This window comes from Vigna unguiculata, chromosome 7, assembly GCF_037176805.1.
Source record: "Vigna unguiculata cultivar grain cowpea cultivar isolate G323 ecotype 2 chromosome 7, ASM3717680v1, whole genome shotgun sequence".
NCBI classification, from domain to species: Eukaryota; Viridiplantae; Streptophyta; class Magnoliopsida; order Fabales; family Fabaceae; genus Vigna; species Vigna unguiculata.
Window position 1 is genome coordinate 37,118,461 of NC_140798.1, and position 13,650 is coordinate 37,132,110.

General features: G+C 34.8%; 1 protein-coding gene across 2 annotated transcripts; it reads left to right on the top strand.

Annotated features, from left to right (window-relative positions):
* Positions 1–854: 854 nt before the first annotated feature.
* On the top strand, positions 855–13,153 carry LOC114192605 (TNF receptor-associated factor homolog 1b-like). 2 transcript variants are annotated; one of them, XM_028082382.2, is made up of 13 exons: positions 855–1,051; positions 1,709–1,929; positions 2,370–2,481; positions 3,790–3,878; positions 3,989–4,057; positions 4,144–4,276; positions 5,907–6,065; positions 6,554–6,902; positions 7,458–7,570; positions 8,658–8,805; positions 10,022–10,494; positions 10,578–10,779; positions 11,612–13,153. In XM_028082382.2, exons 2-13 carry the CDS (start codon positions 1,755–1,757, stop codon positions 13,013–13,015), a joined length of 3,426 nt encoding a protein of 1,141 aa, XP_027938183.2. In that variant the 5' UTR covers positions 855–1,051; positions 1,709–1,754; the 3' UTR covers positions 13,016–13,153. The 2 variants fall into 2 exon arrangements, with proteins under 2 accessions (XP_027938183.2, XP_027938184.2); XM_028082383.2 differs by having other exon boundaries at positions 906–1,051; positions 1,752–1,929.
* Positions 13,154–13,650: the final 497 nt, after the last annotated feature.

The window sequence follows — 13,650 nt, forward strand, 5'->3', positions numbered from 1 at the left end:
AAATTTTCTTTTTATAGTTAAAGTTATTAATTTTTTAATTATCTTTAAATTAAAAAAATAATTTTAGTTTTTAATTTAAGAGAATCCTTTTTTGTTATTTTCTGTTGTTAAAAAAAATTGTACACCACTGAATTGGCATTAAATTTCATTAAACTTAGTTAAGAAGCCTGAATTGATATTTTTAACCAAAATGAATTATTTTATAGTTTAGTTTGATCAATTGAATTTTAATAATAATAAAAAAACTACTGTGTCAAAATAAAAACACATATTTTTACCATATTTAAAGATCTTGTCTTATTATAATTTAAATAAGATAAATAGAATAAAACAACTTTAACAAAAATATCCATTTTAGCATGACTATTTACTCTTTCTCATACTCAACTTTTAATATTTAAGAATTATACTAAATCTGGAGTAATTCAAATTGATATGAATGATTTTTTAGTAATTATTACAATCAAGAACTTTAACAAATTCTGAAATATTTTACATTTTTTTATTCATTAGTTACGAGATTAAATATATTAGTAGGATGTTTGTTTTCTTACAGAAATAATTTTAAAATATTATACCATTTATTTAAATGTATTTTGTAAGACTATTATTTTAAATTTTTATCTACATCTGCATAAAAAAATAAAATTTTAACTAAATATTAATTCTTTTAAAATTAAACTGACAACATCAATAATTCAATTTGAACACTAATGTTTCATTACAACAAAACATATTCATTTACATTTACATGTAATAACAAAACATATTTATATATAAAAAACACAAAATTGAGAAGGAGTAATAAAAAATGATGGCGGTTAGGGTTACTGTAAGGAATCAGTTCGATTTCAAGTTTCAACAGAATAAGAAGAAAGCACAAAGTCATGTAATTGAAAAAAAAAAAAATCATTATTCTTTTTTTTTGTTATGCCTTTGTTTCCTGTTGCTGCTCAACCCTGTCTTTCTTTCTCTCACTTCGTCTTTCTCTCTCTAAAATCTCAGCGCTAGAATTGTGCCTTCTTGACAAACTTCTGCACTTTGATTCCAGGTTTGTCAACTCCTCATCGATCCACGGCATCGCTTTTTTTCTTTTACCTCAGCTCAATCTTTAACTGAGCTTCGTTTTTATTGTTTATTGCGTCAGGATTTTGATTAGTGAGTTATTTTTTTGGGTGACTTCTGGGAAATACTGTCCAGGATCTTCGTGTTTTTCGGTGTTGATTGTTTGGGGGAATATTCTATTTTTGGGGTTCATGCAATTGGACCTCATCGAACTGGTTTTGCTACCTCGTTGAGCTTATTTTCTTAATTCAAGCTTCTTTTTCAATTAGTTTGAATCTTTGTTCTAGGGTTTTTTATTGATGATTGGGGTTTTTGGCTTGGTTTCGTGTTCTGCTCTGAATATTTTTTTGGAGGAATTTACATTGGAGAAGGTAGTGTTTCATTAGGTTAATCGATATGGTTCAGGGGAAGGGGTGGGTTTGTTTTCTTGTGTTCTGAATTGGGATTATCAGTTATTGCGATTTTGAATTTGTTTCTTGACAACGTGCATTGGTTATGACTATGGTTATATTTTGTAGAACTTTTTAGATGTAGTTGCAAATGAATACTTATTGATTTATTTTTTGGAGTGATTTACTGTCTTGTAATGCAAGGTGGGGGTTTAAGGGCTGATTTTGTCTTTGTTTGTCTGATTGTTATTCAGTTGGCGTTTTAAGAAGGCAGTTAGTGAAATATTTCTTAATCAGGGAATGACTGGGATTGTGAGTGAGGAGTCTGGTGTGGGAAAGTCTGTGGAGGGAATTTCAAATGAGCAGCGATGTCAATCCGGGGAAGCATTGGCAGAATGGCGTTCTTCCGAGCAGGTGGAAAATGGAATCACATCTACCTCTCCCCCTTATTGGGACTCTGATGATGGAGATGATGGTGACGATTTCTTTTTCTAATTTTAACTCTATACGTTTTTTTTTCCTTACATTTTTACATTGTTATATTTCATGTTTGTGTCTGCTTTTCTGTTTGAGCTTAGGATGGTATTGCTGTCTGTTTTCTGTTTCGTTTTGTTTTTCCCCTTGTAACAAAAAAAATAAAAATAAATAAATAAAGAGATTGTATTATATGAAATCAAGAATGCTCAGATCAGGTTTGTATTATATGAAAATATTTTGCTCCTTGGTATTTTGATTGATATCAGTGGTTTAGTGTGTTTATTAATTTGTATGGATGGGTGATTAAGAAGGTAGTTATTTAAATCTTAGGCTACGCAGATGTCATTTTAATGTCATGGCCTTTTCTCATCTTAAAGGTTAAAAATTACTATTTGCCTGAAGAATTGTTTAAAGTCATATTTGTTTTTCTCTTCATAGGACCAAAACCTTCGGAGTTATTTGGAAGATATACATGGAAGATAGAAAAGTTTTCTCAAATTAACAAAAGGGAACTTCGCAGTAGTCCATTTGAGGTTGGCGGCTACAAATGGTATGAGGTGTTACATATCATTGGACTTACATAGCTTTTGTTGTGATTTAGAACTTAACTATCATGAGGGGGAGCCCGGTGCAGCAGTAAAGTTGTGCCTTGTTGACCGGTTGGTCATGGGTTCGAATCTGGAAACAGCCTCTTTGCATATGCAAGGGTAAGGCTGCATACAATGACCCTTCCCCATACATAGCAAGTAACCTTTTAGTACTGGGGTATGCTGAAGATGTAGAATTTAACTGTCCTTGTTGCTTTGCTTTATTTTTATTTACACCTCCAAAACTATATTGCATGCCGGACCTTGTTATACATTTATCATCTTTAGTCAATTGTGACTTGTTTTATCTTTGAATTTTTGAAGAAACACTGATGGATCTTAACCAGTGTAGTTTATCTCTAACACATCATATGCTCTCTCTGTTGTATGTATGTGTGTGTATTTAAATGAAGAAATTCATTTGGTCATACAGAAGTGTGGGGGATTTTGGAGGAATTAAATCTGTCTAGGAAAAGATTTACCATACCAACTAGTGACAGATTATACATTGCCTTAGGAAAAGAAACTGGTCTCTAATACCAAATTCCTCTTGATTGCAACCAAACATTGGTCCAAGAACTTTTTATAAAACAGGATTCTGTAAAAAAGTTTGAACATAAAATAAACAGGTAACTGTCAATTACAAATGTCAGGGTACTGAGCATGCCCAAACGCATGTCAGGGAAAAGATCTTTATGTGACCTGTGAATCTGAGGTTTTAATTCTATTCAAGCCCTGATGTCCAACTAAATAACTTTATCTTAGGTGGGACTTTGGACTTCCTTAGATGTTTATCAGAATTTCAAGAGCTTTATGTGACCTGTGAACCTGCAATGTTATTAAATTTCTGTTGCCAAAGTAAATAACTTTTCCCTTAGGCAGGGCTTTGGACTTCCTAAGAGGTTTATCAAAATGGCAGTTAGGTTAATTCTACAAATGAGTTAGAAATTGGACAAGGACGTGCACAAAAACACAGTAGAAGTGTCAATAGTCCTGACCAATAATCTGCTATTTTTAGATATTTATATGGAATTTGTGACCCTTTCATATACTAATTTGTCATACAAGAGAAAGATACCTGCTTTATCTCACTTGCTACAGGTGTCATGTGAGGACTATTGTAGTTTTCATGGAAATCATGCTCTTAATTTAATGTTGGTATGTGCAGTCTAAGAAATACATTTTATTTGGTGAGATAGTTTATAACTTCAGATGACATGATGAATACTAGTGTTGATTTTTTGAATTAATAATTGTTTTGTTTGTGGCAGGTATATTTTAATCTATCCACAAGGCTGTGATGTATGCAATCATCTCTCACTCTTTCTGTGTGTTGCTAATCATGACAAACTTCTTCCAGGTTCAATTCACAATCTTTTTCAGATTGCATTGACGATTACTAGTTCTATTTTCTACAATTAGTTCCATAGTATTTGGTTGTGCTTACTTTTTCTTTCTTGGGCAAGACAGGATGGAGTCATTTTGCTCAATTTACAATAGCCGTGGTCAATAAAGACCCAAAGAAATCAAAATATTCTGGTCTGTTTCATAATAGTTGGGTTAATTACCAAAGATTACAATTTTTCTTTCAATATTATTGAAATAAATGCCCTTGAGTTTTCTAGATACATTGCATCGATTTTGGAAGAAGGAGCATGACTGGGGATGGAAAAAGTTTATGGAACTGTCCAAGGTGTATGATGGATTTGTTGATACTTCAGACAATCTGATAATAAAAGCTCAAGTTCAAGTCATAAGGTATTCTATTTTTAATTTATGTTATTTAGGATATTTCGAATACTCAGTCCATCTTGCACCAAGCTGTCTTAATAATTAAGGTTACTTGCCATATGATATAATTTTGAACTTCATTTTGTTTCCTTATCTAGAAAGAACATCAGAACAAATGGATGTCTCTTAATTATGCTAGTTTGAGTGATTGGTCCTCCATAGTTTCATAGTAAATTGAAAGCCAGATAGAAATAATATTTTTATGATGTGAAGTTAACTTTGTAGTGAAGTTGGGTCTAAACAAGTTCAGGCTTCCACTGTAGCATTTATTGCTGAGTTTATGAATCTTGGATTCCATTTGTGTCAATTTGTAATTCCCATTGGTTTTTTGGAACAATATTTTATATTTTCTTGGACTGTTCCTTCTTATTGTTATATATTATACCTAAAGTTTGTGTGGCAATCCTCGTGAACATATGGTATGAGGTCTCATTCCATATTCTTTGAATTTGTATGCATTCTCCACAGAATTTATATTGAGATGAATGTATAGTATGTTAACAGTGGCTCTTGATCACGATAAAATAAAACCTGGTAGATGATGTCAAATGCAGCTTGTCTGTAGTTAAAAGTTAAACATCGATAATACTGTGGGACCTTCCCCTTTCACACCATCTGTGCTGCTATGGTAAATTTCATTATATTTAGGGCTCAATGAGCCCCTTCATCCTGTCTTTATTTGTTTTTTCATTTCTTTGTTATTTTATTTTATTGTCTTCAGGTCATGGAATTTTGAGTCAATATAAAATGTTTTCCAGAAATTTATTTCTCGTTCTTAAAAGTGTGTTCCGGAATGTAAAATGTTGACTTTTCTGAATTTAAATTCTGGTATATGAACAATGACTTGCAGAATTTAAATCTGGGAGTCGATTTTTTTACAGTTCCAAATTGTTCTGGAATTTAATTTCCAGAAAGGTGAAATAAAGAACATGTACGAGGGTATTATTTGACAATTTGACCTCAAAACGGAGGGTGTATTGAGTCTATCATCACAATTCACACCCTCTCCCATGGTTCATTACCCAAATGGCACTGCTGGTGATTTGTATACCCATACCTGATTGTTATAAATATAAATGTGTGGGGTGAATATTTATCAATCATCAGTCCAAATTTGTAAATGCCATAAATAAAACATACAATGGTGCTTAAAGCATTTGTAACGATAGTTTTTCATGTGTATAGATGCATTTGGATGGTTTTTTAACAAAGTAGGTAGAAATATTTTTTTTAATATAAATTCCACTTTTAGAAAAATGTCAGAAGTTTTTTTCCTCCTAAATTGCGTTCTTCCACTACTGAGAAAACTCTTGGTGAAAAAGCCTACCCCTTGTCACAATAACCTGCTTGCATTACTCTGCGCACCTACGCACTATGCTTATCCCTTGTTCAGAATTTCAAGTTTTATTCGTCTGTTGCCAAGTTAGACTGCATCTTCTCTTCTATTTTTTAAATACACCAAATTTCGCTCTTGTTTTTTATTTATTAAGTTTATGGGGCAGACAAATGTCGCAACTTGTTAATTTATTTTTTCATTTTCCTTGGGATTTTATCTTGAAGTGTGACCATATATTCCTTTTTTGTTTCTGCTGCATAGGGAGAAATCAGACAGACCTTTCCGGTGCCTCGATTGTCAATATAGGAGAGAACTTGTTAGGGTATATTTGACAAATGTAGAACAAATTTGTCGGCGTTTCGTGGAGGAGAGAAGAAGCAAACTTGGGAAATTGATAGAGGATAAAGCTAGATGGTCAAGGTACATGTGCTCTCCTTTAAAAATCTCCCTCTTCAGACACATTGCAAGTCTAATCTTGCTCCGGATTGTCACCTAATAAAAGTCTGGATGATGTTACTTCTTTTTCACACTTCCAGATCAATAACAATAGTTTAACACTTGTACTGAAAGATTTGACTTAATTCCCGTTCAATCTGGAAAGTAGAAAAAATGTTAGCTATATTGCATAAAAGATACAGAAGAGGAATGAATGTTATGGTCAAATCAAATAGGTGATCATGGTTTTTATGTATTATAGCTGACTTCAGGCAGTCTGCCTATTTCGTGTGTATCTTGAAATGTATGTTTACATCCTATTTGAAATTAAATATGATTTGATATTTTCTTTTTATTGGAATGCATATTGTTTTCCTATTTTATATTATGTATTATCATTAATTCCCTAGTATCTCAGACGTTTAAGTTCTGGTGTCTTATTTTATTCTGATAAAATATTAATATGTATGCAGCTTCTTTTCTTTCTGGCGGGAAATTGACCAGACTTCTAAGCGCCACATGTCTAGGGAGAAGACAGATGTAATTTTGAAAGTAGTTGTAAAGCATTTCTTCATTGAGAAAGAAGTCACTTCTACTTTGGTAATGGATTCCTTGCATAGTGGATTGAAGGCTCTTGAAGGCCAGACTCAAAACCAAAAAGCTAAAGTGAAATTGCTGGATGCTGAAGAAATACCAGCGCCACTTGTTCATGTTGAGAAAGACATGTTTGTACTGGTGGATGATGTTTTACTGCTACTTGAAAGGGCTGCAATAGAACCACTGCCTCCTAAAGATGAAAAGTGCCCTCAAAACCGGACAAAGGTAAGATGTAGAATTATGTTTGTGATAGTGACCATGGAATTTTGGGTTGACACCTGATCTGATAACTGGTGACACGGTTGAGCACTGATCTCTATGAAATGTGATTGTATTGGGCTGAGGTTTTTGAGGATGTAGTTGACAAATAAGAGCAGAACAGAATATGTTTAAATGGGGTCTAGACCAGAGAGAAAAGGAAACTGAAACTCGGCTATTGTATTCTGAATAGCATTGATTTTAGGATTGGTTTTCACTCAATCACTACTACTACATCAGCTGGTCATCTGAGCTATTAACCTTAAGAGTTATTCGATTTATGTTTTATGCTTCAATGTTTTTTGCTTCTGTTTCTTATATTTCATCTTTTATTCTGTCATTTTAGAATGATTACACGTGTTTAGAGTTGCTTTGAAAATTTATAATTGAATAATAACAATTTTGCAATAATTTTTTCAACGGTAAATTACATAAATTGGTAATCATCAGGTATTAGACTACTTTAATTTAAAAATTTGACGGGATTTAATAATAAAGGCCTTTTTTCTCTTAATTTTGCAGGATGGAAATTCTGGAGAGGATTTCAACAAGGATTCTATTGAGCGTGATGAAAGGCGTTTAACAGAATTGGGTCGTAGGACTTTGGAAATATTTGTCCTTGCCCATATATTCAGGTAGTATACACAGTAATTTTGTAATGAATTCAGAGCGTTCAAGTTTCTCAGCTTCATTGCTTTTATATGTACTCTTTACTTATGCTTGTATTTCCCCCTTAATCAAGTATTAGAGAGGCATGCATAATATTGACACAGTTAGCCTGCTGATTTGGGATGCTCTCCATTTCTATGTACCGATATTAACAATGATTGAGGGGGAGAGGGGGGCAGGTTGATAATCTTTATGCTGCCATTGATGAATATCCTTAAAGTGAAGGGTCCAGGTTAAGGCTATTCCTTTGAGTTAACATTTTTTGGTTGAGTTCTTTCAGATCAAAGCAAGAACATTAGCATGATGTTCAATGTACTTTGGCTAACTTTTTTCTACATTGTGTGTTTGGTAAATGCATTAGAATCGGACACAATTGGTCATTGGAATCTAATCTATGAATGAGTATGTTTGGTGACACGCAAGAATGAGACACTATAGGACATTGAGTTCAATAGTATGTCTTTTGTGTTCTAAAAATGGAACAAAATAGAACAAAATAGAACAACAGGTACAGGGTAGTACATCCTGGTTATAGGGTTTTTGGTGGAACCAATGAGAATAGAAGATAGCCTTTTTGTGCCTTTATGTTTTGATAGATAACCAGATTCTACCAGAAAAGTAGTTAGCAATTTTCATTTCGTAAATGTTAGCTCAGTGTGGACGTGTTGCATTGCATCAACTGAGTGCTTATCTACTTCCACGTTTTGGCCAATGTTCTACAATTGTTGGCAAAATAGGATGCAGCTGATTATTCTGCATAATACAGACTTAGTTATGAGTTGCTTCAAGTTTAAATGCCTGTTTTGAAATATTAGCTTATTCAGAAGTTGTGATCCCCTTGTATCAATGAGCTTGGAGTTCCTCTACTTTGTAGTATTGCCAACGGAGAATAGGAAATTGTTGAAAATATGGAAATATTGAGAAGTTCCTAATGGTAGGGCCCATGTAAGCATCCTACCTAGAAGTTAGGAAGAGGCATAATTTTTGTTTCATATGTAGGTAATAGACATGCATCAATTTAGATATCCTGACTATTTAGTTTCATGGGTGCAGTAATAAAATTGAGGTTGCCTACCAGGAAGCTGTTGCACTAAAAAGACAAGAAGAACTCATCCGTGAAGAAGAGGCTGCATGGCAAGCTGAAAGTGATCAAAAAGCAAAACGTGGGAGTGAGAGGGAGAAGAAGTCGAAGAAAAAACAGGTCTGGAACCCATTGAAAATGCAGTTTCAAGGGATTTTTGGTTATCTGAATGTTGATTTCACTGATGCAATGCATTGTCTAGCTCTCTTGTTAGCAAATTAGGTTCTTATTTGATTATCTGTAATGTTGTGGTTTAGAAGTGAACTCTTATGAATTTCACTACGGAAGATAGTTAAACTACAGAAAATGAACTGTAAATGAAAACTGTTATGATATAATGAACACATTGAAAGCAGGTAGAGTTGGTCAATGCCACCGATTTACTTTTTTTATTCTGGTACTGTTGAAGTCATCAACTCCTGCCTATGCTGAACCCCAGCTGGAGTAAGAGTTTCACTAATTTGGATTCTTTTTTTCTAATGAATAGCATCTTTCAATTCGCTTAAATTTAAGGGAAATAAGGCATAGTATGTTCATATATGCACATATACATAATTTCCCCATCTTTATGTGTGATGTGAGGTGCCTGTTGAAGACCTCTCTTACTTCTTTACAAACCCAGCCTTCTATAAATTTCTTTGGGTTGATATCTGGTGCAACTCCACTAATGAAAGCAAAGCAATAATGTACAAGAAATACAAACAGAACAAAAGGAGAGTAGTTAGGAAATCATCTTAGAATATAGATTTAGGTCTAACCAACCACCCTGTAAAACTGGGCTATAAAATAAACGCTGCCTTTCACTTATACATTATATTTTGACATTACTTCTAGTCAGTGCTGGACTTTAGTTTTTAAAAGTACGCCCCTTCACATCCAACACTAGCGGGCTTGATATGCTGATAATATGGTGGATGTCCCTTTTAATGGATTTAAGATAGGTTCAATACCATCTTAGAATCTGGGTTGACTCTAAACAAGCCTACAACACCGATTTGTGGGGTGAGGATTGTCTCCTCTGCTTGCTGGTTAAAATATCAAGTTTATGAACAACTAATAAATTTACTGGTTAATTTAGTCAGTCTTTGGTTAACCCATTCAAAACACCTATTTGAATATTGTTAATCAGTAACGACCCTTTGAGCTGATTTTTTCCTTAATTGGATGTAATTTTGCTACCAATTTGTAACCTGTAATGTTCTCTAGGTTTTTCTGTCGACATCGGCTTGTTATTTTTGGGATTAAATAATCTAATGTGCATGAGGTAAGGAGTTTTGTGGGTTGATATTTTTTTTTTCTATAATTGTTGACAGATATTCCTGTCTTTTTACTACAGGCCAAACAAAAACGTAACAACCGAAAAGGAAAGGACAAAGGGAGGGAGGAGAGGTCTACTGTCTCTGTACCTGAGAAGAACCAAGACAATGCTGCTGATGACAAAAATGATTCTAACATAGAGGAAGGTGTAGCTGTGTCTGAAAAGGCTGATGCTGTGGAAGATGTTTCTGATGTGTCTGACTCTGTAGATGGTGTTGCTGAAACGCTTCAGCCTGATTCAGAAGACAGAGATGCTGGTCCTGTTAATTGGGATACTGATGCATCAGAAGTTCATCCTCCATCTGAGGATAGAAACAATGGCATAGGTGGTGCTTCAACGATACGAAATGGAATGTCCGAGAAAAGGAGCAGTTCAGTGATAGATGATAGTTCTTCAACATGTTCTACTGATTCTTTGCCGTCAGTAGTCATGAGTGACCCCCACAAGGGAAATTCTTTCTCAAATTATAAAGTCCAAAAGTCGCCTAGCAGGTGCTTATATATTTTTATTTTGTGTGAATGGATATCAATGCTCATGTGTTTATGTGATATGATATGACACTTTTTATTTGTAGAGGTAAGAACCGAGGCAAAACATTGTCTGATGTTAGTAGTTGGACGAATGAAATAGATAGTCAGCCATCTCGTTCTGCGGCAGATGCTGGGGATAGTAACAATGAGTCTGGAAGTGGTAAGACTGGCAAATCTGAGTCTGAGGTTGTTGTCCTCTCCTTACGTGATCAGTTGAAGTGGGCCGAGCAGCACGTTGTCAGAAAGGTTGTCATTTCGACTTTGTTGGAACTACTTATCCAATTAACATAAATTCTTCTCTAAATCACATCTATTTGACTTTCTGTGTTATGAAATGCCTTTTGTCTATTTTTTCCCCAAATTTTAGTGTTTGTGCCTTATCATCCAAGGTTCGTCCATAACTTTTACTTTTTATTTTCACCATTTAAGAGGAGGATTATAGTTTTCTTGTGGAAAATAATTTCAAATTAGTTACACTTCGTACAACAAAAGGTCTTAAAAATAGAGAGATGACTGAACACCTTGCTTTCCCTTACTAATTTTCTATCTGCAAATAGATGAAAATAATTTGAATTTGCAACTTAAAAAGTTGATGTTTCTATATTCCTATCCTGTTTAGAGATTAATTATGGGAAAAAAGATGTGTATCCATTTCATCTTGTTTCCATCACCTTTTCCTTTCCTTTCTTACACCATTAAACCATTGAGAGCCTACGTGAATGCTTATCTCCAAAATTTTGCTGGAACGAAGATGTTTACATCCCCTTTATTTTCTTTCCCATGACTTGTTTTTGATTTTGGAATTCTCTGCTTTCTGTTTACTGGGAAGAATTTGAATCTTATTTCTATCGAAGTGGACAGGAAATCAGATTTGGAGTGGCAATGACTTTATTTTTATTTGATGTTTGCTTTTAAAGTTTTCGTTTCGCTTTTTTTTTTTTTTTCTTTAAACTTTTATCTTCATTCAATATCTTTTTTACAAACGAATAAATTATTTTCATACTCAATTTCACCTTAAAGCCTCTATCTCTGGTTTAATTGGAGCTTGACATGGTGCTTTTGCTTTTCTAATTGATAGGAAGAGGAGTTTCTTTCGGTGAAGAAACCGGGCATCAGAGACGTTGTTGAGGCAGAGAGATCTGTTGACAATGACAGTCTACGAAAAGAAAAGATATCAGCTGTGCCATCCTCACCCATTAGTCCTCCTAGAAACTTATCATCCTCTATTCAAATGAAGTTAGAACACAAGACTAGCCCTACTGTATATCCTGTTCATATCAGGAAAACATCTTTAAGTGGCTCCCCACAGACTGATAAAGACCCATCTTCACCTTTTACTCCTGCATCACCAGTCCCAGCTGTGTCTAAAACCGATATACAAAAGACTTCAACTGCAAGATTAACTGAAAGATCTGAGGCACAAGTGCCAATGATGTCGAGACCTTCAAGTGCTCCTTTAGTTCCTGGTCCCAGGCCAACTGCCCCTGTTGCCTCCATGGTTCAAACTGCTCCCCTACTTGCACGCTCAGTGAGTGCAGCTGGCCGGTTGGGTCCTGATCCCTTACCTGCTACTACCCATAGGCGTGCTCCTCAATCCTACAGAAATGTGATTTTGGGAAACCCTGTGGCGTCAACTGCTGCTAGTCTGACCCATTCCAGCTCCTCAAGTTCAGGAGTAAATCCATCATCACCTGGCTATTCTCAACCATCGTTACATTCATCTGTATTTTTATCCCAGAGCTCTGACAGATTGGACAAAAGTTCTGGTCAGTCTGGTGTTCATTTTAGCTTGATTGCACGGGATGTTTTACAGAATGGTTCCCAGTGGATTGAGAGTTCTCAAAGGGAATCGAACAGAATGCCCTTTGATCAACCCTCCAGGCTCGATGATGCTCAAAATCATGACTTGTACAGGCCGGCGCACAGTAGATCAATGGGCAACATGTCAACTGAGTTCCCAGCCTGTGCATCTGGGCGTCATAACCAAGGGTTAATGGTGGATGAGTTCCCACACCTTGATATCATAAATGACCTGCTTGATGATGAACATGTTATTGGGAAGTCGGCTAAATCAAGTTCAGCATTCCAGTCTCCAAATAATGGATCGCAGTTGCTAAATCGACAGCTCACTTTTCCTGGGGATTTGGTGGCAAATGATGATCTGGGATCTTCAACCAGTTCTTGCAGGTTTGAGCGATCACGAAGTTACCATAATGACCATAGATTCCAAGGAGGGTATAGCTTGTCTGGTGGGCATTATGATTCAGCGAGGGATTATATTCCAGCGATGAGTAGTGTGCATTGCGTGAATGGTCAGGTAGATGGGTTGATACCAAACCAATGGCAAGTGGGTGGTTCTGATCTGTTGTATCTAGGCATGAGAAACACAGAGAACGGTAATTATGCATACTATCCAGATTACTCAAATATGACATGCGGTGTCAATGGTTATACTGTATTCAGGCCGTCAAGTGGTCCCTAAGAGGGAAACGGTAAACTAACAAATGTAATGTGTTTGAGGAAATTGTTGGGTCTTTTTAGATTGGAGTGAGGTTGTAATCTCTCGATTAAAAACCATTTTGTAAAGAGTGTGAGTTATTTGATTCCAGCTTTTTATCCACTTCATGTCTTTGCCTGCTTCAGATTATGGATGAATCATTATTAGGTTTGAAAACAAGACTCTATCGCATATGCCATGGATATTAATCGGATTGTACGGGAAAAATTTGCCCTTTGGACAAATGGTGTTTTTGCGATATTATGTCAAGATTAGATAAATACTTAGTTTAATATAATAAATATTTATATATATTTTATTTTTAGTATAATAATATCGTTTTAGTGTAATAAAGTTTGGTGTAGTTAGTTTTCCTTGAACTTAGTTAATGTTTAAAATAATTGAATATATATATTTAACATTTGGTATTATCGTGTTTGTTTAAAAAGAACTAGGCCTTTAGGAAATATTTTCTCTTCTTACTTACGGCGAAGTTGCATACGAGTGATGTGAGAATGTCTTATTTTCTCTTATTTTTGTCATTGTGACTATCAAATTGAATGGATGATGATCTTACGTTTGTGTTGCTAACAAATTAAATTCAAGATGATTCTGTTTCG